Source organism: Saprolegnia parasitica (assembly GCF_000151545.1).
Source record: "Saprolegnia parasitica CBS 223.65 unplaced genomic scaffold supercont2.42, whole genome shotgun sequence".
Classification (NCBI taxonomy): domain Eukaryota; phylum Oomycota; class Saprolegniomycetes; order Saprolegniales; family Saprolegniaceae; genus Saprolegnia; species Saprolegnia parasitica.
The window spans coordinates 234,276-259,085 of NW_012156436.1; the positions used below are offsets into that span (position 1 = coordinate 234,276).

Here is a 24,810-nt window from a genome sequence, read left to right on the forward strand (position 1 = left end):
TCGGGATGCGTTCTCGGTCGACATCAAGAACGTCCCGTCGAACATTGGGCCGAGGTTACGCCATTCTGCTCTGCGGATACCCCGCGAACGATCTCTACCTTTTGCCCGGCTCTTCAATACAAGCCTCGTGCGGAGCGCAGTCAACTTTCTAGGCCACAAAACGAGCTTTGAGGCGTTGCTCGGGATGGAGACCGTCGCCGGTGTCTTTGTGAATCAGTCAGGGCTCGTGCGAACGGCCATCGGGCCTTTTAACAGTATCGACGCCTACTACGTCCCCGTCCCTCTGTCCTTCCAGCAGTTCTACGAGTCGGTCTCGGAAACCTTGTTTCAGAGCGTTCTCGGCAAGAGCACCTTCTCGACGCCGATTGTGACACTGCCGTCGCTGGCTCTGGCACCCGCACCGGTGGCGTGGACATCTGGCAGCTACTTGTTTGCCGGTGGCAGCCCACTCTGCCTCTCGAAACCACCGACGACGTACGTGCAATCGCTCTTCGACTATGACGACGCATGCACCGGTGTAACACCCTTCCGCCTGTCGCTGCTACCAATGACGGTGCTGCTGAGCCGCCTGCTCGTTCCGTCACCGACGCCCGAGGCCATTTGCGCGCTCGACACTTTGCCGTCGTCGCCGATGTGTCTGGAATACCTCGGTATGGCCGATCAAATCATTGCTGGATCCGAGCTGCGCTTCATCAAAGCGACGCCGGTGCTCAACGATCTCGTCCCGCTCGATGTTCGCGTCATTCAATTCGCCACCGACGCCGCGACGCAGTCACAGTGGACGCTCTTGTCCGAGCCGCTTGTAGACTCGACGCCCTTTGGGTTCTTTGGCGTGGCGATGCTCCTCGAGTGGCTTTTGGGCAGTCGTGAAGTCGTGGCGCTCCATGGCGACGTCGGCGACGTGGTTCTTATCTCGAGCACCTACGTTAGCACGCCGTACGCAACGAGCGGCGGCAGTCACTACATCAAGAGCGCAACTGCAATCGTGTACTACATCACGGGCTACACCACCAGCGTGCTCTGTTTCGTTGCGTGTCTCTGCCTCTGGCTCGGTCTCCGCGACGGTTGTGTCGGTCTCGGCGCCAACCTCTTTGCCTTTAGTCGCGTGGTCGGGTCCACGTGGGTCGGTCGGTCGCTCGTCTTTCTGCGCGGCGCGACAGCGCTCCTCTTGCTGAGCACGGCCAACGTCCAGCTCGTGCGCCTTGGCGATGCGTGGACGCGGCTGCAGCTCCACGCGCGGTCGCCGGCCGACATCGCCGTGCTTGCCAGCGAGGCGACGTGGGTGACGTACGCGATCACTGAGCTCCTCGTGCTGGTTGTGCCCAGTGTCACGGCGTTGTACGCGCCGTGGAGCGCACTGGCTGTCTGGCTCAGCTATGTCGTTTTGGAAGCCGCGAACCCGATCCTGCTCGAGGCCACCATGAGCAAGCAGTGCGCTGCCATCAATATGGCCATGAACCTCCATTGCGAAAGCATGCTTATCCACGTTGGCAGCACGCACCGTGTCGAAGTGCTTTGTGTGATTGCCGTCGCCAGCGTCGGCATCGGTGTCGCCACCGCAACGGTCCTCCGCCGGCGTTGCAAGAGTGAATCGGACAACTGCCCCGTCGTTGTCTCGGGCGTCGCAACTTGCTTCATCTCGTGGCAGCGGTTTTCCAAGTCAACGCCCGTCGACCGCGTGACGTGCGCCATGTGCGGCCTCATTCCCGTGCGCCTCAGGCGATGGCGCTTTACGTTCGACCTGAGTCTCTGGGTTGTCTCGGACGACTCGGTCGTCGGTAGTGAGCGACTCAAGCGCAACTCGCACCAGCTTCTCGAAGCCATAATGAGTCTGCGCCGGCTCTCCATCGGGCGGATCCCGCCGCTCTCGGATGCCTATGTCCCCGTAGCGTGGCACCGCCGGTGGTCGCGTCGACTGGTCCAGACCATGAGCGGTCTGTACTTGGGCGTCGCGACATTTGGGTCAGTGACGTACCTCGAGGTGTCCCAGGTGACGCTCGCCAACGACTTGGCGTGGGCCACGTTCAACAGCACCGGGATCCACGCGTACATTGCAACGTATTTCAATCATGCGCTGCTTCTCGGCAATCTATCGTCGCCACTGGACCTGACCTTGCAGAGTCTGCCCGGCTCTTTTGGTGCCTCGACCCACACGCTAACGATACCCGGCAACGTCGGCGTGCGTTACGAGCTTCAGTACGTCACGAACTTGATGCAGACGATTCAAGGCCTTCGCGGATCGTCCGCCAACGACGTGGCGTGGATTGCAACGTCCTACTGCTATGTGGACTTGAATCGAACGTGGTCGCTCGCACACACGTCCAAGCGGGCGGCGCGATGTGCGTCCATGGGCAGCAACGGCGCTGTCTTCCTCGAGACTGTACTGCGCAACATTGACGGCGCCGAGTGGCTCGCGTCCTATGGCGAATCCTTCGACGTCGGTATCGCGCGGGCCCTTCGGTCGTCGGCGTCGGGGCAGCAATGGCTAGAAACCACCTTGTCGCCCATATCGCTCTCCCTCTTGGACGAAGCCACGTACTGGACAACGCACGGTGTCGCCGAGTTCAAGGCCCAGTGGCAAAACTACAAGACCGTCGGCGTCCTCAATTCGTATTGGATCGAAAACGCGTACGGCTTCTCTTACCCGTTTACGCTCACGGCGCTGAATGGTTCGTACCGGTTCCCGAGCCAAACCTCGTTCAAGATGAGCTGGGGACTCGGCAACGACTTGCGCTGGGTCGTCGCCAACGCAACGGACCACCCGCCGGGTGTCTACGGCTCGAGTCTCGTCGTCGAGAGCGCCGACTACGCGTTTGCCAACGCGTCGTTCGAGTCGGTGCTTCGTCGCAACGGCTCGGTGCCGTCACCGGTGGGCCCTGGATTCGCCGCCGTGCGCTCGACACTCGGACCTTTCGGCTCCATTGACATGCACTACGTACCAGTACCCGCCGCGCTCATGACGGCGGTCGCAGCCATCGAAAACGACGTTCGAACGGCGCTGCGCACGAATGCCAGCGCTGCTGCTGCGTACACGAGCTTGAACATCCAGTACAATGCAATGGCGGCGCCACCCGTGTGGGCCCGCAGCTCGTTTGTGACCTTTGGCGGGTCGCCCCTCTGCGACGCGCTGCCGCCGAGTGCCGCGAGTCCCACGAGTGCTTCGGGCATGAACACCTTCTTTGCCTTCGACTACGGCTGCTACGCGACGTCGTACGCGACGCCGCTGCTCCTCAACATTGATCCCGTCCTCTTTGCCGTCGCGATGACCAGTATGTTGCCAGACTTTGACGCACATGCGACGTGCACTCTCGACTTCACCAACATCAACACGTGCACCGCCGCGATCGCGTCGGCGACGGCGTTTCTCGACACGTATGTGCCACCGACAGGTGCCGTCGCCGACGCCAAGTCGCTGGCCGTGACGGCAATGACGGCGCTGGACGTCCGCGTCATGCAGTATGGACGCTGGAACGCGTCCTTGCCGTTGGCATTGGCAACCGCTGGTCTCCTGGACGAGACGGATTTCACCTACTTTGCCTGGGGTTTTCTCTACCACTGGGTCGTCGGGGACCACACCGTCGTGAAGTTCGCCGGTGACGACGGCTCGGTCACGCTCCTCTCCGAGTTCATGTACCCGAGTCGCCAAGACGTCCAGTCGTACCAAGTACCGACGACGTTCGCCACCTATGCGCGCAACTGCAACGTCTACGTCACGTGTGCGATGATGGTGCTCACGGTCGTCGTCGTCGTCTACATCTGCGTCTGCCGCGGCCACGTCGAAGGCAAAAACATCATGAAGCTCAACCGCGTCGGCGCGCTCGTCTGGGTTGGCCGCCCGCTCGTCTTTGTCCGCAGTCTCACGGCCCTCGCGCTTCTCTCGACGAGCACGCTGCAGCTCTCGGTGCGCAGCGGCGTTTCCTCTTTAACGCCGACGCCCGCCCCGTGGTACACGATCGTGCTGGCGGCGTCCGAAGTCACGTGGCTCGTCGAGGTCGTCAACGACATTGCCCTTGTGTACACGCAGGCGTACACGCCGTACTATGCGATGCTCAATACGTGGGGCGTCTGGGCCGTCACCAGCATCCTCTCGGGCGTCGCGCCGGTGTCGCCCATCGCGACCGTCGCGCCGACGTGCCGCGTGGCGCAGATCGACTTGCAGCTCGAGTGCACGACGGCGTCGATCGCGATCGGGCAACGGCATCGCTTGTTCACGCTGCTCGGCGTCGTCTTTGGCTGCAAACTCGGGCTGTACACAGGCGCGCGGTGGCTACTCCGGCGCGCACCGCCCAAGTGCACAGTCGACTCGCTCTTTTTGAGCGCGGGCGCCAAGTATCTCTTTAGCCACGAGGCGTGGCTCTACAACGACGTCTACTACCTCGACATGGCGTCCGCCGTCGTCAACGGTATCTTGACGTACCGCTACGGCACCACGGTGTACGCGGTCGACGTGAAATTCTGGCGCGTGTTTGCGATCCCGCTGCCGAGTGAGAGCGACATTCCGGACGCAGCACCCCTCGCGCGCGCCGCGCCGTACACGATGCCGCTCGCGATGCAACTGCCGCCAACGTCCCGACCAACGTCGTCCATGCCGAGGTAGCTTCAGATGGGCGCAGGAGACAACGACGTGTGCCCTCGACGCCCTTCAGTTCAAGATTTCCCCATCAATAGAGAGATACGCCCTCCATTTTCCAGGATCTGCAATTCTATCCTGTCACAAGTAATAAAATGGGAGCTCTCTGAAAACTAATCGTAGAATCCGCCCAAATCGATTCCAAAACGATGAGGACTCTTCGTTTGACTGATTAAAGTACATCAAATAGTGGCAGAGGCCTTGACCTTCATTACTTCTAACCTGTCGGCTTTCGCGCTCACGTCACTTCCAATTTGCCGCGATGACCGACAGCCGGCCGATCTCGTCAGACGACGACCGCCCAAGCCGCCGCAATCACGACGAAGACAGCATCGATAAACCCGAAGACATTGGGCATTAGTCAGAGGCGAATCTTTGGCGACAATTGCATCCTTGTACTTAAGGAGGCGCTTGGCGTCTGCTGGAAGAAGAGTGTAGAGCGCATCGATCACGTATTTGTACTAGTACTAGTAGTATGCGGCACATAAACTCACGCGACCGACCCAGGGTACATTATGTACCCCTGGACCGACCAAATGTGGTCTTCATATCGCAGTACATGTACCGCTGGGGTTAGGTCAAGCGGGTGAGAGCAACACAAAGAGCTGCAACAGCGAGGCATCGATCCCGCCTCCGGTGAAGACGACGTCCAGGAGTTGAAGAGCACGCGAGAGGCGCATCAGAGACGCCACGGTGAAGCGGAAATGCAGGTTTGCCTCGGCATCGCTCATCGAGTCGAGGTCGAGGCACGAGTCAACGGCACCCCAACGATCCGGTAGGAGCAGCTCGAGGAACGGACGGCGGCGATAACGAGACACACAGCGCCCGCGGCGAAGCAATACCACGGGCTCGATGGACGACAACATGGTAGAAATTGACTACGTATACTGGACGCTACTTTCAATCTACTACTATATTAGTAGCGCTGGCTGTACTGCCTACTCCCTGTGCGATCACAATGTGCGGCACCTGCACATCGTGATCGCACAGGGAGTAGACAAACAGTACAGCCAGCCACCAGTGCTACGCGCCGTAGTGTGAGCGCGATCTCGAGCTTTCTGTTAACTATTGCTTTTTCGCCTTTCTATATGTTATCTATTTCCGGCGATCCGATTGGCCTACGCCCAAATTGACGATGGCGTCCCGCCGGCGGACTCCGTGGGAAGACAAGGTGGCGGCGCTCGCGATCTTCCGCACCGTCCATGGTCACTGCCGCGTCCCAGCCGAGTACAAGGTCCCGGCGTCGGCGCCGTGGCCAGCGCGCCTGCACGGCCTGCTGCTCGGCTCGATCGCCATCGCCATTCGCATCTCCATCAAGTCCTACGCGCCCGACAGGTTTGCACTGCTCGAGGCGCTTGGCTTTGTCTGGTCCTTGAGTCGCATCGTGTATCGGATGCCCTTCTTCGTCGACGGCGTGCGCTGCTTGCAGAGCACTGAGCTCTCGGCGCTCGTTGCCGCGCTCCAGGCCTACCGCGCTGCCCACGGCAACCTAGAGATACCCAAGGACTTCGTCGTACCCACCGACGACGACGCATGGCCCAGCGCAGCCGCCGGCCTCTTGCTCTATTGCGCGCCGCAGATGGTCATGTGCCACTTTTACGAGCTCCCAGCGACCGACGTCAGCGTCGTGCACGGCCTCGGTCTCTGCCCCGACCTCCTCGCGTGGCAAGACGTGCTCAAGGGGCTGGCGCTCTACAAGGCGCGCGCTGGGAGCAACGCGATCCCGATCGACTTTAGAGTACCATCAGACGAGGCGTGGCCGTCCGAGCTCCACGGCCGAGCGCTGGGCGAGCTCGCCTGGTACCTCGGCCGGAAGCGCGAGGGGCTGCCCCGAGAAAAGCGCTTTCAGCTCGACGACCTCAAGGTCGAGTTCAACGCACATGCAACGTGGTCGCGCGTCGTCGACGGCCTCCGCCACTACCAACACATGCACGGAAGCACGACCGTTCCCGCAACGTTCGTCGTCCCCGACGCTCCCGCGTGGCCCAACGTCCTGCACGGCCTGCGCCTCGGACATCTCTTTGGTCTCGTTGCCCGCGCTGCGGTGTTGCGTGTGCTGCCGCCGGTGACGCAGCAAGACGTCGAGGACCTCAACCAAGGGTCGCCCTTGAACGACGCGACGCCGCTCTATGACGTGGCACTGCGAGCGCTCGAGACGTTCCACATCATCCACGGCCAAGTGGACGTCCCGAAAGCCTTTTGCGTCCCGATGACGTCATCCTTGTGGCCCACGAGCTGCCTTGGATTCCAGCTCGGCGCTGTCGCCGTCTTGCTGCGCGAGTCGTTGTCGCTGCACCCTGACCGCGTCGCGGCGCTGGACAAACTCGGTTTCAAGCGCCGGGTCGTCGTCGCCAAGGCAGCCGACGTAGTGGATGACGACACGAGTGACGTCGCCGGGGTCATCGCAACGTCTGCCATGGTCGTCGCTAAGGACGACAATGACGCGATCGATCCGCCGCGTACAGGCGCCACCGTTGCCCGGGGTATCCACCAGTGGTCGTGGGAAGACAAGCTCAAGGCGCTCGTGATTTTTCGACAAGTACACCAACACGTCGCCGTGCCCTCGACCTTGGTCATCCCCGCGACAGCAAGCTACCCGAGCTATTTGCACGGCTTGCCGCTCGGCAGGTTTGTGAGCCGCCTGCGCCACGGGTCCAAGCAGCTGCGGCCCGACCGTCTCCGCGACCTCGACACCATCGGCTTTCTCTGGCGCCTCCGGGGCTCCGGCTCGCGCTGCCGCGTCCGATGGCCGTACGACCCCGACACTCAGATTCGACCGGTGGCGTTCGATGCGCTGATCGAAGCGCTGGTGACGTTTCAGCGCCTCCACGGGCATCTCGACGTTCCCGACGGCTTTGTCGTGCCCGACGACGCTGCGTGGCCAGCAGCTGCGCACCACGTCGTGCTCAACTGCGTCATCCCGTTGCTTCGGGCCCAACTCTACGAGCTCACGGACGCCGACGCCGAGCGTGTGCATGCTGCCGGTATCGTCACTGACCTGCCCGACTTTGCGATGCTTCTTCGTCTCATCACGATCTACCGCCAAGTGTTTGGCACCGGTGCGATCCCGCGCGACTTTGTCGTGCCTCCAACGACAGGCGACGACTGGCCCGACGCGTGGCGAGGCCTCGCGCTCGGCGACCTTGCTTGGAGCCTTGGGCTCAAGGCCCGTGTACTCGACACGGTGCGGCGCGCGCGGCTTCACGCCACGGGCTACGTCTTCAACTCGCCGGCGACGTGGGCGCGCATCGTTCGGGGCTGGCGACAGTACTACAAGCTGCATGGATCGACGACGGTACCGTTATCGTTTGGCGTGCCGGCGTCAACCGAGTGGCTCGCGGAGTTGCACGGTCTCCGGCTCGGGCACTGGGTCGACGTGATCACGCGCGCTCGATCTTTTCGGCTGCTGCCAGCAGAGACCGTCGCGGCCATCGATGCGCTAACAACAAAGGACGACGCGACTGAGGCGCCCAACGCCGTGTTGCCGCCAACTCGGACGCCAGATGCCAGTGCCACGGTCGTTCGCGACGTGGTCGCAGCTCCAATCCCGAAGGAGGCTGTCGACACGCGGCGTCTGAGCGTCTACCTGAGTCTACTGGATGCGTGGCTGCAGAGTCCGCAGACCAGCTGCGAGTCGACGCTTCTCGGTGCTGTCTCGCCCGCGTGCCCTCCAGTGCTGCAAGCCATGCCAGTGTGGGCGTGTCTGCTCCGTCTCGAGGTTGGACGAGTGTTTGAAGACACAAATCACCGGCCTCAACTCCGCGCCCGCGGCATCGACCTCGACGCGCGCTGGCGGTCCAAGCTCGAAGCGCTCGCGACGTTCAAGGCGATCCACAACCATTTGCGAGTGCCGCAGTCGCTCGTCGTCGAAGCCACCGATATGTGGCCGGCGACAATGCACGGTTTTCCTCTTGGCGCTGCGGTGGCGTGGTTGCGCAAGCTGACACAAGCAGGAGTCGTCGAGTGGGCCGCCGCGCAGCTCGACGCGCTCGGCTTCAAGTGGCACTTGGACGCGGGTACCGTGAACTTGGTCGACCTCACGCACCTCAACGAGACAACGCACACCGCTACGATCTTAGAGTCGTCTCCAGGGGACCTCTGGGACTCGAGTCCGACACCGGTGGTCTGCCTCGAAGAGCCGACCGAGTGGGCTGCCTTTCTCGATGCCCTGCGCCAGTTTCGCGATCACTACGGGCACTTGGACGTCCCGTTTGACTATAAGATGAGCGCAGCGCTACCGCTCGGCCACTTGCTACAACAACTGAACAACGGCCACGTCCGGATGTCACGGGCCCGACGGGCCGCTTTGGTAGCTCTAAAGACGCCGACATAACCCCAAATGATACTAAATTGTTGTTGAGCAGGTCCTTATATCTGCAATGAGATGTTTTGGGCGACCAAAGCCACCCTTGGCAGATTGCTTGGCTACGGTGCAAGGCAGACAGTCGAAATTGCACAACGAGTCCATACCATTTCAAGATGATGCCACAGCGCGCCACGTCATCAGTGCCAAGTGCATATCACCTTGTCTGCAGTCGCAGTGCGTACTGGGGTCGACGTCAGCGTGGGGTTTTCCAGCCCGTGCGATACCGACATCGCCAGCCGACAGGAGCAATAGTCTAGCATCCCAAACATAAAGTATGCAGCGCCTCACAGCCAAAGGGGTGGCAACCGAGACGACCTGTCCTAATATCTGCCGCATGCACATCACCTCCGACGAGCAATGGTGCACCGTGAAATAGTGTGCAACAAGAATTCGGTGGTGCTGACGGTGTCTAGAAACACGCCGCTTTAACCGTTAAGGCGTTGGCAGAACGACTGGTGCCGGGCGGCCGACGCTTTAGCGGCTACGTAATGGTGTCGATGGTCGTCGCTCGCGATGATTGGCCGACGACCAGTAATCGCGGACTACGACGACCAACGATACGATCTGTTGCCGTAGTAACAGAGCTACTGTATGTTTAGCATCCTTGGGTGTGTTCAAATGGACACCAGGTGGTCCTGTCACAGATTGTCGTTACGACGGCGCTCCGCAGTTGGCATAATCACCGATGATCGAGACGCCGTGGGAGCACAAGGTGCACGCGTTCGCGATCTTCCGCTCCATCTACGGCCACTGCCGCGTGCCCTCGAACTACCGCGTGCCCGACGCCGAGCCCTGGCCGGCGCACCTGCATGGCGCGGCGCTGGGCATGATCTCGGCCAACGCCCGCAACGCCATCAAGATGCAGGAGCCGGACCGCTTCGAGCTGCTCGAGGCGCTTGGCTTTGTGTGGTCGCCGACCGAGGGCATCGAGCGCACCGTCGTCAGCGTCTTTGGCAAGCTGCGCCTCCAAAAGGTTGAGCTCTCGGCGCTCGTGGCCGCGCTCCAAACGTACCACGACCAGCACGGGCACTTGCAGATCCCGCAGAGCTTCATCGTGCCTGAAAATTCGGATGCGTGGCCGGCGGACGCGGCCAACGTCGCGCTCTGGTACGCGCCGCAGACGCTCCGCTGCTACTTTTACGAGCTAAGCGTTGACGACGTTACGACGTTGCACCGCCTCTCGCTCTGCACCGACCTGCCGCCGTGGCGCGACGTCCAGCGCCTCCTCACGCTCTACGCGGCCAACGTCGACAGCAAGATCGTACCGATCGAGTACGTGGTGCCCGCGACGGACGCATGGCCGTCCGAGTTCCATGGCGTCGGCCTCGGTGAGCTCGTGTGGTTCCTCGGTATCAAGCGCGAGGTGCTGCCGCGAGACAAGCGCCTCCAGCTCGACGATTTTGAGCTGACTTTCCAGTCGCCCGAGACGTGGGCGGCCATCGAGCGTGGTGTCGACGCGTACAAGGCCAAGCTGGAGAAGGCGCACGTCCCCGCCGACTTTGTCGTGCCAGTCACGGACGACTGGGACGCCTCGTTGCAGGGCATGCGTCTCGGCTACTACGCAGGCAGGCTCCGGCGGGCCAACATGCTGCTGCTGCGCAACGCGCCCAAGCAAACGCTCCCGAACGCGCCAAATGAATCGCCGACGTCGATCAAGCGCAAGCGAGCGGACGCAGACGACAGTCGGCCGCTGCGCCTCCGCGTCTCGTGGGCGGACAAGATGGACGCGCTCATTACGTACCGGTCGATCTACGGCCATTTGATCGTTCCGATGACGTTCACCGTCGACGTCGAGGACCGTCGGTGGCCGCGGCACCTGCGCGGCATGACGCTCGGTGCGTACGTGACGGCGTTCCGGGCGACGATCCACCTCCAGTACGCAGATCGCATCGCCGACCTCGACGACCTCGGCTACATTTGGGTCAACAAGCTCCGGCATCTGCGCCTGCCGTGCGTCGGCTGCACCAAGTCCTTGTCGCTCGTCGACCTCGTCCAAACGCTCCAAGTCTTTTACACGCTCTACGGCCACGTCGACGTACCGGTCGGGTTTACCGTGCCGGAGGACTCGCCGCCGTGGCCACGCAAAACGAGCGGTCTCGTCGTGCACGAGATGCTCCGGCGCCTGCCGCACCACTTTTACGATCTGCATCTCGATCAGCAGACGGCTGTCCACTCACTCGGGCTCTGCAAGGACCGCCCGCAGTGGCCCGAGCTTCTCCGACTCCTCCGCATCTTCAAAGCCCGCTTTGGCCATGGCAGCGTTGGCCTCGACTTCCAAGTGCCTGCCTCCCCCGACTGGCCCGCGCAATGGAACGGTCTCGCGCTGGGCGAGATCGCATTTGGCGTCGGGCTGCGGGCCGCGGGGCTCGCTCCCGGCGAGGAGGAGCAGCTGGCAGCGACAGGCTTCGTCTTCAACAGTCCGACGACGTGGGCGCGCATACTTCGTGGGCTGCACGCGCACAAGGGCGTCCACGGCAACATTAACGTCGAAGAGACCTTTGTCGTGCCGACCGACGACGACGCATGGCCCACCGACCTTGGCGGACTGCAACTCGGACGCTGGCATCAACGCCTCCAGCGCGCCCGCGACCTCCGGCAACTGCCAGCGTCCGTGCAGCTGGAGATCGAGCGCCTCGAGACCCGCCATGTCGGAAGCCGCGACCAAAGAGACCTCTCGGCAGCGCTTTGGGCCCACGTGCTTGCGGCGCTCACGACGTACCGCGCCGAGTTTGGAGACGCCAACGTGCCCGACGACTACGTGGTGCCACCCGAGGCGACCGACCTCGAGCGGCGAGGCCTTCACCTCGGTGCCGTGCTCGGCGCTCTCCGGACGCAGCCGTGGATTGACCCTTCGCACAAGGCGGCGCTGGAGGCGCTCGGCTTTGATTGGACCGATGCGCCGGTGGACAATGAGGACAATGAGGACGGCGTCAAGCTGGATCCGAACGAGACCGAGGGCTCGGAAGTGTCGGTCAGAGCTCGAACGCAGCGTCCTTGGGACCAGAAGATCGAGGCTATGATTCTGTACCGGCGGGAGCACGGCGACTTGGCGGTGCCGACCTCGTACCGCATCCCGGCGGCGGCGCCGTACCCGCCGCACCTCCACGGCCTCTCGTTGGGCATCCTCGTCTCTCAGCTGCGCTACTCGAGCGTTTTGCTGCCGCCGGAGCGCCAGCGCATGCTTGATGCGCTCGGCTTCCTCTGGCGCACGACGCGGGGCGTCACGCGCGCCGTGATGCAGTACGCCGACTCTGGCAAGCTCCACGCGCGCAACATGCGCTGGGACCCGCTCTTAACGGCGCTCGTGACCTTCAAGAGGCTCCATGGGCACCTCAAGATACCGCCGGGCTTTGTCGTGCCGGCCGACGACGACGCGTGGCCGGCCGCGTCGCAGGGCGTCGTGCTCGAGCACGTAATTCCGTCGCTCCGAGCGCACATTTACGAGCTCACGGACGGCCAGTCCCAGTGGGTGCGGTCCGCGGGCATCGTCACCGACATCCCGGACTTTCGGACGTTTGTGGAGCTCGTCAAGATGTACCGCGCCGAGTTTGGCTCGGGCGCCGTGGCCCGCGACTTTGTCGTGCCGTCGTCGGGCGGGCCGTGGATCGACGCGTGGCGCGGCCTCTCGCTCGGAGACCTCGCGTGGTCGGTGGGCTTGAAGGCGCGGGCGCTGGACGCGGACCAGCTCACGCTCCTCGAGAAGCGGGCTTCTACTTTAACGCGGACGCGACGTGGGCGCGCATCCTTCGCGGGCTGCAGTGGTTTGCGCACAACTACGGCGCACTGCGGGTGCCGAGTGCGTTTGTCGCGCCAGCGTCGTGGCCCGCGGACATTGCCGGGCTCCGGCTCGGGTACTGGTCGGATCGCACGCGCGTCGCGCACCGACTGTCGCTACTGCCACCTGCAACTGCGGCTGCCGTCGGCGAGCTCTGGGCGCAGCCGACGACCAGCAGCGCGCAGCCGTTTGTCGCGCCGCGTACTGGCGCCGAGGTTGAAGCGGTCAAGGGGCGACTGCGCGCGATGGGGCGAGTGTTGCGTGAGGTCCTCGGGTCGGCGCGCCTGCCTCCGACGTTTACGATTCCCGCGACCGGCGTCGCGTGGCCAGAGCACAGCCACGGCTTTCCGCTAGCAGAAGGCGTTCGGTGGCTCCAGAGCCAGCCACGAGCCGGACACGCGGCGCAAGCACGCACCCCGATTCATCCGTCGCCTCGCAATAATCTCAAGGTGCTGGAACCGAGGCCTCAGGGACAGCCGCTGACGCCGGTGGTCGCAACGACGGTGGCAGGTCGCCGACTGGCACATAAAAGCTCTTGCGATTGCGATTTACCGAGCTCTGCACGGCGCGGCCGAAGTGCCGCGGACTTTGTCGTGCCGTCGGTTCAGACGCGGCAGTGGCCGGAAGGCTGTCGCGGCATGCGCCTTGGCATCATCGTCTCCAAGATCTGCAGCTACAAGCGCATGTACGATGTCGCGCGGGAGGCCGATCTGCGCGCCGTTGGCTTGACGTGGCGCTCGACCGCGCCGTCTTCGCGCTGTGTCGTGCGAGACGCGTCATCCAGCGACCGCGTCGTGCTCACAATCGACTTGTCGGTGCAAATCGAGGCGCTGGCGGTGTACCATCGCCTGCACGGGCGCGTCGACGCGATCCCGCTGGATTTTGTCGTGCCGGCCGGCGACGACGCGTGGCCGCCGGGCGCCGCCAACATTCTCTTGGCGTATGTTCCGCCGTCGCTCCGGTACCACTGGTTTGAGATCCCGCCCGAGATGGAACGGATGCTGCGAAGCCTTGGCCTCTTCTCGGACGTTCCGCCCTTTGACGTCTTTGTGTCGCTCGTCGACGCCTACCGGCGCGTCGTCGGCGAGGCGTCCGTGCCGCTTGACTTTGTCGTGCCCACGACGCTGGCCTGGCCCACGCTGTGGCACGGTGTGCTCTTGGGCGAGCTCGCGTGGTACGTGGGCCTCCGCGCGACCAAGCTGCTGCCGGAACAGACTGCCAAGCTGCGCGCGATCGGCTTTCGCTTCAATTCGACAGCAACGTGGGCCCACGTGGTGAACGGTCTCCGCATCTTTTACCGGCTCCACGGCCGAAAGCCCGTCCCGTCCGAGTTCGTGGTGCCGTCCGACCCCGAGTGGCCCCCCGACCTGCACGGCACGCGGCTTGGTCACTGGGTCGAGTGCATGACGACGGCCAAGCGAATGCTTCTGCTGCCGCGCACGACGATCGAGGCCATTCGAGTCGCTGCGGCCGATGCCCATCCACCCGCACCGACCTCGACCCCACCGACACCGGTCGCGCCCTCGCCCATCGTCCACTTCGACGCCAAGCTCGCCGAGCCGATCGGTGCCCGTGTCTCCGTCGCCACCGCCGCGCCCGTCCATGGTCGTCTACAACGTCGCTCTCGAAGCCCTTCGCGCGTTCAAGCGGATGAACGGCCATTTGGAGGTGCCGCCGACGTTTACCGTGCCCGAGAACGACCGCGCGTGGCCGTCCATGACGTGGAAGCTCAAACTGGGGGTGTTCGCCCAGCGCCTGCGCAGCGACGACGCCATGCCGCCGACCGTGCGCGACCAGCTCTCGGAGCTCGGTTTTGTGTTTTTCGACGATGCCCATCGCCAATGGATTGCACACCTGCAGGCGCTCGATCTCTGGATGCGACTGCGCTCGCCGCCGTCCGAGTACACACGCCTCGGCGACGTCTCGAGTGCGTGTCCGGAGAAACTGCAAGACGTCATGGTCGGCGCGTGCTTGCTCTCGCTTGAGATTGGGCAGACGTTTGCGACCATGAACCACCGGTTTGAACTCCGCGTCCGCGGCATCGACCTCGACGCTCGGTGGCTCTCCAAGCTCGAGGCGCTCGCGACCTTCAAGGCCCTCTTTGATCATTTGCACGTGCCCCGGGACTTTGTGATTCAGGCTGTCGCCGTCTGGCCAGCGGCCGCCCACGGAATGGAGCTCGGCTTGGTGGTCATGTGGCTGCGGCAGTTGACGCCGGCCGGTGTCGTGCCATCGGCGCTGGCGCAACTGGACGCGCTCGGTTTCGAGTGGGACGAGGTGCCGCTGCAAGCGATTCCCAAAGGCATGGAGCTCCTCGCGGCCGAGTTTCCGACGCACCCGCCCACGTCGTTTGCCGTGCCGGCGACGTCGCCGTGGCCACGCGACCTCTGGGGCGCCGACTTGCTGCTGCTGGACGCCAAGCGCGAATCGTGGCTCGCTGAAATGGAAACCAAGTACGTCGAGTCGCTGGCGTTGCTTCAAGTCCCGTCGCCCGTCGCCCCCGAGTCGACGGGCAAGCGCGTCTACTCGGCCGTGCTCGTGCTTCAGTGCATTGAGCACTACATGGCGCTCCACGGTGATTCGCACGTGCCCCTGCTCTTTCACGTTCCGCTAACCGGTGGGGCGTGGCCCGAAGGCGCTTTCTTGATGCCCCTCGGTTTCTTTGTATGGGCCATGCGCGACCAGCCAGCGCGCCTCGACCCGTCCGTGCGCTCAACGCTTGGCGCCATCAGCTTTGCAATCCCAACGCCTTCCGACAACACATCGGACGACGATGTCGACATGGGCGACGAGGAGCTCGATTGTCCAATGGCCGACGAAGACGACGACATGGCGTTGGACGACATGAGCACCCGCGTGGACGACGACCAGAACACCCAAGCAACCATCAACACTGCCCCCCGTGTCGACACTGGTCCCAGGCGGCGACGACGTCCGTGTGTAGATCGTGTCTCTTCGAGCACAGACATTGTCATTAATATACTTGGAAAGTACGACGCGCACCAGAGTTGTGCACACAATCGTCCAGCGTTTTGTCTGCTTCGTTGCCGACACCCGCTTGAAGCAACTCGAAGAACGAGTGCAAGCACCGGCACCAGCCTCCATCATGAGTCACGGTAGCGGCCCGCAACCAGTTCCGTCGGGCAGCATTGAAAGAGCAAACGACCGCGGGCATAGACACCTGCCGCCGCTTCCCAGCAGTGCATGTAAGACACGTTGTGCATCATTCGTCGCAACTTGTAGCGAGTAGATATCGCTTTAATCCTTTGCGTCGGGAAGGCTGCAGCGGTCGCTTGTGTCGAGGCAGCACACGCAGAGGCGAGGACAGAGGACGTCGAAGAGACGAGCGAGGTCGGCCGTGGGTATCGCGTGCCCGGCGAGGCAGAGATGACGCAGCGGGGAGGAAGCAGCGTCGTCGATCCAAAGTTCCCACGTGCGAACATGGTCCCACGCAATGTTGCGCAAGGCGGCGCGCTGGAGGCGGCGACAGCGCGCAAGAAATCCGAGGTCCGCTGCCGAGATCGCTGCACAGTCGAGGCGAAGGTCTTCGAGGTGCATGAGCGTTGGCAACACCTCAGCCAAGCTCTGGCCAACGGAGGCAGATACGTGGTCAACGGCGAGGTACTCTAGCGTTGGCATCGCTCGGAGCGCGGAGCAAAGGTCCATGGGCTTTGTCGTGAAGGTGGTTGCAGCCGCACCGAGTAGCTCGAGACGCGTGAGCCGAGCGCCGGCGAGGACCTCGGCGGGCTGCCACGCGCCGCCAAACTTGGATTGAAGGCGGAGGTGCCGCAGCGACGCCGGTAGTTGATCGCTGAGGTTGGCTTGGCGCACGAAGTCAACGCTGCGCAGTGTCGAGTTGCGAAGCGCGTCCATGAGCGGGCCGTCATCTTGAGGAGCCATGCCGCGAAGAGCGAAGGCTTCCATGCGTGGTTCATGGAGCAATTCGATGAGCATGTACGTGACGAATGGAGGGACCGTCTCCCAGGTAGACCCATCGATTGCCACGTCTTTGATGCTCGGATGGTGGAAGAGCGCATGGAGTACCGGAGCTACAAGGCGTGGCACCAAGGTAGCGCCGAGACGAAGCTGGACCTTGCGCAATCGCGGTGCCGCAGCAAGAGCCTCCAGAAAGGCGGTGATGTCGCTCGGATCGTCTGCTCGGTCAAGCGTCAGCGACAGCTCCTCGACTCGTGGTCCCAGCAGCGCGCTGGCAACCGCCAACGACACGTGCTTGGAGAAAGCGACGCGTGCCTCATCCAGGAAGGAATAGTTGGCTCGCGGAATACCTCCAAAGCACAGTAGAGGCCGCAGCGAGGCAAATGCGTCGACAGATGCGAGCTCGTCCGGCGTGAGTACGTCGCAGTGCAAGCGAGGCCAGAGGTACGCGACGGGCACGGAGCGCGCGAGGGTGGCGAAGGCTCGGAGCGGGTCGCCGAGCTCCTCGTACGGCGCGAGCTCCACGAGGGCTTGAAACGTGTAGGGACACGCGACGAACGAGGCGATCGTCCTGAGGACGTCCGTGCTCAGCCCCAGGGGCATGTTGCCGTTTGCCTGGGCCTGTCGCTGGATTGAAGTGCTTGTCTATGATTGGTTCAGCTAAATAAGCGTAGCAAATTAAAATCACGCACGGGATACCAGCTGCTGTGGGATACTACCGGCTAATATCCACTTGGCGTAATTGGTTAGCGTCGAGGATCCTCTTGCCGAGGCTCATGACGTGTTTCATTACTCTATCACATTGACCCTTGTCGACAAATGCAATACGGGCGGTCGAGGTCGCCTCTCCAGTCTGCGCGGTCGCAAGCGAGTTGCTCGTGTCTGTCTAGCCCGTCCCTTCTGTCACACGGCGTTCCAATTGGCCAACGCTAAACACTTTTGAGAGCGACTCGAAAATGCTCCGGCGGACCGTGGCGCTGCTGGCGGTCGCGTGCGTGGCCACCCGAGCGTGCGGAGACGAGATGTGTCCGCCCGTCGTCGTGGAGCTGCAATGCGGCTCGGACGGTGTCATCTACATGAACGCGTGCCTTGCGGAGAAGAAAAAGTGCAGCAACCGGGCGTTCACGTACACGGCCGGCGCATGCCCCAAGAAGACACCGCTGCCACGCAGGCCTATGGCGACGGTCGATTTGAATGCGATCACGTTTCCTCGTTTCCCAACGCCGCACCTGCGAGCGCCGACAGTCGACGAGGGTGACGAGCCTCGCCAGGCCTTTCACGACAATTAGCGCGGCATTTGGCAGCAATTTTTCCACAAATTCCCGTCAAAATGCACATTAGTCACTGAACGAAACACGCTATAAAATTTGCTTTTGATTTTTCACTACCGTGTACTAGTGCACCGGGTACGGAAATATCCGTGTACCGGACCAAGATCGAACCCCGATTTCTGACTGCAAACCGGCGGAGCATAACCGGCTATTCAATAGCAAGATATGTTTAGCCGGCTAGAAAAATCGTAGCGGCTCGACTAGCCACCGGTTAAATCATTGACGTTTGAGAATGTCCACGCATCGTCCATCATCGCAACCCACGTTGGCCTGTAGTGCGCTCGACGCGGCGTGAAAGGGCGTCGAGGCTTCTGGCAGGCTCGGAAAAATATGGTAGCGAAGATCTAAAATGGCACAATGCGACCACACTGCGGCGATCCGACTCAGACCACCCCTCGTCAAGGGGCACGTTGACACCGTGTCATAGTCCCACACCCAATATCCATCATCTGACAATCTGAGCCTACCGTTCGATTCCTAGCCGCATTGCTGAATTGACCATGCTTCGAGCACTTACCTATATCGGGTTCTCGCTGCTGCCACATGCAGTGTGTGCAGGCGGCCTCGCAACGATCTTCTCCAAGGCGCTCTTTGTCCAGCTGTTTCCTCAGGCGCTGCCCGTGTACCAGTACGAGAACCTCGTGCTCATGGCGGGCACGTACCCGGCGTTCGCCAACACTGGCAACAACGACGTCGACAAGCGGGAAGTTGCTGCCTTTCTCGGGCAAGTCGCCTTGGAGACAGGGTATCTGCAGTACGCCGAGGAGATCGCCAAGAACGACTACTGCCAAGCGTCCGCCGAGTATCCGTGCTACCCAGGGAAGCAATATTACGGTACGCGCTCCCGGTGGTGATGCAAAAGAAGCAACAGGTTTAGGTCGCGGTGCCATCCAGCTCTCATGGAACTACAACTACAAAGACTTTGGGGCGGCTGTCGGACTCGATCTCGTGCGCCAGCCAGAGCTCGTCGCTACCGACAAGAACCTCGTGTGGCGCAGCGCGCTCTGGTACTGGAACACGGACAAGTGGAATGGCAACATCCACAACGTGGTCGGCCAGCCGGGTGGCTTTGCCTACACGACGTATCTCATCAACGGCGGCCTCGAGTGCGGTCTCAACCCGCCCAATAAGAACTCGGAGAAGGCGCGTATCGCCAACTACGTCAAGTTTTGCTCGGTGCTTGGAGTCTCACCCGGTGACAACCTCTCTTGCCAGACTAGCGCGTACCCGCCCAAGACACCGTGGCCAACGGCAGTGCCAACACCCAAGCCGACGTCGGATCCCTCGATAGTGCCAGCCCCAGCTCCGACGACGCCATCGCCGACTTCAACATCTACAGCACCCACACCGACGCCACCAGCACCCACACCAACGCCACCAGCACCAACTGCCACGACGCGCCCGCCATCGTCCGTTTGTTCAACACCCACTGGGGTCTGCACCAACTGCAACTACAACGATGGCGCGATTGCAGCCTGCTTTGCGGGGTGGACGCAGTCGATTTGTGCGAGTGCGGGGGCCAACTACCACTGGTGCGGCCCCGCATGATGGTATGAATAAAGTCGCGTTGGATTCTCGTTTCTCATACGACCTCTGTGAGAAATATATATCGTGAATTCACACTTTACTAGTGAGTGAAAATCGGCGCATGAGCTGCTTTGTGATGCGCAGCTTGGACTGCGACGCAATGTGCTGGAACTTTTGGGCCGCGCCTTTCTCTAGCCCAATCGTATTGGTCAAGACCTCGTCAGCGCATGTAATGTTGTGTACTGGGCATGGCCAAGATCATGCTCGTGACCTTGCTCTTCTGCAGGTTTGTCAGTAGAATCATGCGCGCAACGGCCATGTGCATGAGCTTCTCGAGCACGATCGGATACCGCGCGAGGACAGCCTCGAGGTGTTCATACTCGAGCCCTACGAGCGCGATGAATATTCAATATATATATATATATATATTGGTCCCACCGTGCAGCTCGCTGTAGAGCTCGGCGCGCACCGTGGCCGTGCGTTTTCGCTCCTGGTCCGTGAGCAGCAGCGCCATCTCCCCAAAATGATTGCCGTCGTAGAGGTACGTAATGCCAATGTCCCGCTGCGACTCTTTGTGCGGCAGCGTCACGTGCAGCATGCCTGGCGTCGTATATTGGACTTGAAGCTGCTAATATCACGCACCTTTGGAGATGATGTACATTTCGTTGGCCACTTCGCCCATCTACGAAAGCACCGATGGGCTGCTAGGTTGCGTTGAGCGTTCTACCGTGATTACGACCGAGTTGGGCGGGCAGAATGTTGGCTTGAGCCGCATTGCGATCTCGGTCGTAAAGCCCTTTGGTAAATCTACGCAATATATGTCTTCAGCGCGCTTGACAAACAAATATAAAATGCTCCCACCATGGAAGAAGACGACGTTGCGGATCGTGACTTTGGCGTAGTGGTCGGCGACCTCGTGCTTGAGGTTCGAGGGCAGGTCGTGAAGAATGCGAGCTTCGTTGTAGACCGTCTTGCGCTGTAAAAAGTACCGATAATACCTACCTCGCGGTTCGTTTCCCCAGCTTTAGCATATATTGGGTCGTACTTGCGGGTGCGCAATTGGAGCAAGGCGGGGAGGTCCCGCGCCTTCATGTACGCGTTGACCTCGTTGAGGCGCTCGTAGTAGCGCGTCTCGTTGATGTTCATGAGCAGCACGATCGACGACATGGACGCGATGACGTAGGCGTACGCGGCGGCCGAGACGCCCATGGCCAGGATCGCAAAGCTGCGCTCGTAGCTAACATTTATCCATATTGGTAACAAGCAAGAGAAATATAGAACTACATGGAGACAGGGTAGATGTCCCCAAAGCCCACCGTGGTCATGAGCGTCAGCGACCAGTAGAGCGAAATCACGTAGAGGTTCCATGGCGGTTCGTTCAGAAAGCCAAGTGTCGCGAGCCACGACGTGTTGAGGTAGTCGTCATTCAGCCGAGCGACGAGGTAAAAGCCGCACGCGGTGTAGTGCGCTACGAGCCCAATCGTTGCGAGGAGCTCGAACGCGACGACCGCGTTCCGGCTCAAGCAGATCCGGTCTTCAAAGAATTCGAGAATTTGACCATACTAGATCGTCATTGCTAGAGGCATCTCCGTCATGTGCGTCACGGACCTTGATGAGCCGCAGCACTTTGCCGAGCTTGGCCAGCCGGAACACGCCAACGAGGCTCGCGACAGCCGTCGGTTCGATACGAAAGAGATCCCATGGCAGCGTCACGAGAACGTCAAAGAGGAACCACCCGCGCAGATACCGACGCGCGATATCTCTCGGGTCACGCACGACGACCCCCGACCTCGGATCCACAAACGCCAGTCTACAGGTACATAGACGTTGTTGTGTTGATACACGGATACAAAACCCACCGCAGCGTGAGCAGGATGTCGACGCCGAAGAAGACGTCGATGCAGCGGTCCGTCGTGTCGATCCAGGCGTGCGTGGCACGTAGCTGGTCCACGGTCTACATGTCAAATGTGAGCCCATGGACATGTCGGACATAGCCAACGATGTTGTAGTGGGCGATGTAGCCGTCCAGAGGTTGCGCCGCAAAGCAGATAAAGTATGGCGCGACGATGCAGACATAGAGGAGGAGACCCACTTGAACGCTGTTCCAGACCACGAGCACCGGGGCGGTGGGTAGCAGCACGAACGGGTGGCGCGTAGTATCGTCGTTGGAAGCAGCATCCACATTCACTGGACGACTGTCCTCCTTGACCAACTTGGGCATCGCGATGCGCGTGTCTACGCGGGAAGCCGTCGGCTGCACCTGCTCACGGGACGGCGACCCGATGAGTGCGCGCGACGACGACGGTCCCAGCTTTGCACCGACGTCCAGGAGCTGCAATGTCGACGCTGTAAAGGGCTCTGGCGCTCTTGCTTCGCTTGCTGGCGCCGTAAAGATACGGGAGAGCCGGGTGCCACGCCGTGCCTGGCCGTGGTCTCCGGAGCGGTCGGTTTGCGGGTCCGTCCCCGATGTTGAAATATATGCTCGCAAGGTGCTCGTTGGCTCGGTCGGAAGCATGACGCTAAGTCGCGCCCGCGACTCGGAAATCGCCAAGGCCGCTGCAAATTCGGGCGGGTCCGAGGCCCACGACTCGCCTTTCTCGTCGTCGTCTGCTCGCGATTCCACAGCGTCGTCGCTCTCGTCGTCTGCAATCTCGCTCATGGCCGGTCCACGTCCGTCGAGACTAAGACTGTCCTGCGACAGCGCGTCGTCCGTGGGCCCTTGCGTCGGACAGTCCATCACGACGCGCCTGTCCGTGTCGTTATTTCTGCAACCCTAATTTAGCCACGACGTTGTGTTGTGCAATAAATAATCGTTTAATGGCGCGCTAGTAGCAACCCTTGGACGCGCGCGAGACTCGCGAGAAGACCTTGCCCACCAGGCGGCTCTGCGTCTCGGCCGCCATGCGCTGAAACTTGCGGTCCGAGACTTTTTCTAGCAGATTGGTACCATAAGATCTCCCATACGACACGCTCGCAAGACCGACTCTGCATGGCGAAGACCATGTTGGCCACCTTGGTCTTCTGGAGGTTGTTGAGGAGGATCTGGCGCGACACGGCCATGCCCATGAGCTTGTCGAGCACCGTCGGGTACCGCGAGAGCCCGAGCTGGAGGCTCGTGTACTCGAGGCCTGGTCGTCATGAGCATTTTATACACCAATTGCAACCGTGTACCGTGGAGCTCGCAGTAGGTTTTGGATCGAATGTTGGCCGACCGCTTCTTCGCCTGCTCTTCGAGGAGCAGCGCCATTTCGCCAAAGTGGTCGCCGTCGTAGAGGTACGCGATCCCAAACTCTTGCTGCGTCTCTGGGTGGAGCAAGGCCACGTGCAGGATCCCTGCGCAAGATCTTAGTTGCAGAACTTGGTCGCGTGATGGGACCTTTGGAGACGATAAACATCTCGCCCGCAGCGTCGCCCATCTACAGCCACCACCGATACCCTCACGACGACGGCGACGATAGTTCGTACGCTGAGAACAAGCGAGTTGGGCGGGAAGAACGTCGGCTTGAGATGCATTGCAATCTCGGTCGTAAAACCATGGGGGAGGTCTAAACACCGTTTTTTTACCTTCCTGCCACAGCAGCGGTCGTACCGTGGAAGAAGGCGACGTCTCGGATCGTCACCTTGATGTAGTGCTCGGTGACCTCGCTTTTGAGGTTGGTCGGTAGGTCCTCGAGGATGCTTGCTTCGTTGTAGACCGTCTTGCGCTGTAAAAAGTACCGATAATACCTACCTCGCGGTTCGTTTCCCCGGCTTTAGCATATATTGGGTCGTACTTGCGGGTGCGCAATTGGAGCGACGCGGGGAGGTCCCGCGCCTTCATGTACGCGTTGACCTCGTTGAGGCGCTCGTAGTAGCGCGACTGCGTCACGTTCATGGACGCAACGATCGAGGACATGGAGGCAATGACGTAGGCGTACGTGCCCGCCGAGATGACCATGGCGCCGATCGTAAACACGCGTTCTTGCCTGATCAAACAGGATTTCTCACGCAGTTTGTGTAGCAAGAAGAGGTACGTGGTGACGGGGTAGATGTCGCCAAAGCCGACCGTGGTCATGAGCGTAAAGGCCCAGTACAGCGACACGATGTACAAGTCGAACGGCGACGCGTTCAGCAGGTTGAGCGTCGCGAGCCACGAGTTCTCAATGTACGTTGCGTTGAGCCGCGCCGCCATGTAAAAGCCGCAGGCTGTGTAGTGGGCGACGAGGCAGATCGTCGAGAGGAGCTCGAGGGTGACGACCATGTTGCGGCTCATGGGCGTCTGGTCTTCAAGGAACTCGACAATCTGTCCATACTGCGCCGCCATAAGAGTGTATATCGACACCGACGTGCGTACCTTGATGAGGCGCAGGATCTTGGTGAGGCGCGCGAGGCGAAAGATGCGAATGAGCTCGAGGATGATGGCGTCCTTGGCCGTGGAGACGCCGACGACTTGGTCCCACGGGATCGTCACGAGCAAATCAAACACAAACCACCCGTGCACGTAGTGCGCCGCGATGCGCTCGGGCCGCTTGACGATGTTGCCCGACTTGGCATCGACAAAGGCAAAGCTACACGGCCACTCCGATCTGATTGCTCGCATGCACTACCGCGCCTACCGGAAACTCAAGAGCAGATCGAGGCCGTAGAGGGTGTTGACAACGCCATCAAGCGTGTGAATGAATTGCTCGTTGGCGCGCAGATCGGCGGCGGTCTACACATCGTCTTTCAACTCGAGCGGATACCAAGTGGAAGTATACGAGGTTGTAGTAGGCCACGTAGCCTTCGAGGGGCACGAGCCGGAAGCATGTTAGGTACGGCGAAAACACACAGGCGTACATGAGCAGGACGAGCTGCAGTGGGTCCCACAGACGCCGGAAGCGCGAGTCGGGCAGGATCACGCTCCAGTGGGCGGGCGTGTCCTTGTCGTCGTCGGCGGCAACCGACAGATCCGGCCTGTCGCTCATCGCCTCGCGCACAATGTGGCGCGGCGTGAGGAGCGCGCGCATCGACGGCTGCTTCTCGAGCGGCGGAAGCATGTCGCCGTCACTCGGGATCATGGGCAGCGCCGCGATGTCGACGACGGACGCCCGCTTGTCGGTCGAGTCGCGCTGACGAACACTCATCGCGAAACGGAAGCTCGCAATCGTGAACTGTCCGGGTCGGCCAGCGGTTTCTCAACGATAAGAACTTGGTCGACGCAAGTTTTTACTCCCATCGAGAGACTAGAGCCTTTCGACAGCGACGTCAACCTCACTCGTTGCCCCAC

At 61.4% G+C, this 24,810-nt stretch overlaps 8 protein-coding genes across 8 annotated transcripts; 5 read left to right on the forward strand and 3 right to left on the reverse strand.

Moving 5' to 3' along the window:
* Positions 1-184: 184 nt before the first annotated feature.
* Positions 185-4,625, forward strand: SPRG_08964 (hypothetical protein; the record flags this gene model as incomplete). The annotated part of the gene is made up of 1 exon (XM_012348305.1): positions 185-4,625. One exon carries the CDS (start codon positions 185-187, stop codon positions 4,595-4,597), a length of 4,413 nt encoding a protein of 1,470 aa, XP_012203695.1. The 3' UTR covers positions 4,598-4,625.
* A 1,140-nt stretch (positions 4,626-5,765) lies between these two features.
* SPRG_08965 (hypothetical protein) lies at positions 5,766-8,963 on the forward strand (the record flags this gene model as incomplete). Its single annotated transcript, XM_012348306.1, has 1 exon — positions 5,766-8,963. The coding sequence occupies one exon, from the start codon at positions 5,766-5,768 to the stop codon at positions 8,961-8,963; it is 3,198 nt and encodes a 1,065-aa protein (XP_012203696.1).
* Positions 8,964-9,674: 711 nt separating this feature from the next.
* On the forward strand, positions 9,675-15,418 carry SPRG_08966 (hypothetical protein; the record flags this gene model as incomplete). The annotated part of the gene is made up of 4 exons (XM_012348307.1): positions 9,675-12,645; positions 12,756-14,337; positions 14,402-15,375; positions 15,407-15,418. The coding sequence occupies exons 1-4, from the start codon at positions 9,682-9,684 to the stop codon at positions 15,416-15,418; spliced, it is 5,532 nt and encodes a 1,843-aa protein (XP_012203697.1). The 5' UTR covers positions 9,675-9,681.
* Positions 15,419-16,029: 611 nt separating this feature from the next.
* On the reverse strand, positions 16,030-17,310 carry SPRG_08967 (hypothetical protein; the record flags this gene model as incomplete). Its single annotated transcript, XM_012348308.1, has 1 exon — positions 16,030-17,310. The coding sequence occupies one exon, from the start codon at positions 17,308-17,310 to the stop codon at positions 16,030-16,032; it is 1,281 nt and encodes a 426-aa protein (XP_012203698.1).
* A 353-nt stretch (positions 17,311-17,663) lies between these two features.
* Positions 17,664-17,996, forward strand: SPRG_08968 (hypothetical protein; the record flags this gene model as incomplete). Its single annotated transcript, XM_012348309.1, has 1 exon — positions 17,664-17,996. One exon carries the CDS (start codon positions 17,664-17,666, stop codon positions 17,994-17,996), a length of 333 nt encoding a protein of 110 aa, XP_012203699.1.
* Positions 17,997-18,538: 542 nt separating this feature from the next.
* SPRG_08969 (hypothetical protein) lies at positions 18,539-19,586 on the forward strand (the record flags this gene model as incomplete). The annotated part of the gene is made up of 2 exons (XM_012348310.1): positions 18,539-18,872; positions 18,916-19,586. The coding sequence occupies 2 exons, from the start codon at positions 18,539-18,541 to the stop codon at positions 19,584-19,586; spliced, it is 1,005 nt and encodes a 334-aa protein (XP_012203700.1).
* A 49-nt stretch (positions 19,587-19,635) lies between these two features.
* On the reverse strand, positions 19,636-22,331 carry SPRG_08970 (hypothetical protein). Its single transcript, XM_012348311.1, has 11 exons — positions 21,565-22,331; positions 21,425-21,519; positions 21,174-21,375; positions 20,850-21,127; positions 20,611-20,802; positions 20,427-20,563; positions 20,293-20,372; positions 20,208-20,247; positions 20,004-20,165; positions 19,809-19,952; positions 19,636-19,756 (listed from the first exon to the last, which is right to left on the reverse strand). Exons 1-11 carry the CDS (start codon positions 22,300-22,302, stop codon positions 19,656-19,658), a joined length of 2,169 nt encoding a protein of 722 aa, XP_012203701.1. The 5' UTR covers positions 22,303-22,331; the 3' UTR covers positions 19,636-19,655.
* Positions 22,332-22,390: 59 nt separating this feature from the next.
* SPRG_08971 (hypothetical protein) lies at positions 22,391-24,667 on the reverse strand (the record flags this gene model as incomplete). The annotated part of the gene is made up of 10 exons (XM_012348312.1): positions 22,391-22,497; positions 22,550-22,693; positions 22,737-22,898; positions 22,942-22,981; positions 23,031-23,110; positions 23,155-23,291; positions 23,339-23,530; positions 23,579-24,112; positions 24,161-24,255; positions 24,302-24,667. 10 exons carry the CDS (start codon positions 24,665-24,667, stop codon positions 22,391-22,393), a joined length of 1,857 nt encoding a protein of 618 aa, XP_012203702.1.
* Between the last annotated feature and the right edge of the window lie 143 nt (positions 24,668-24,810).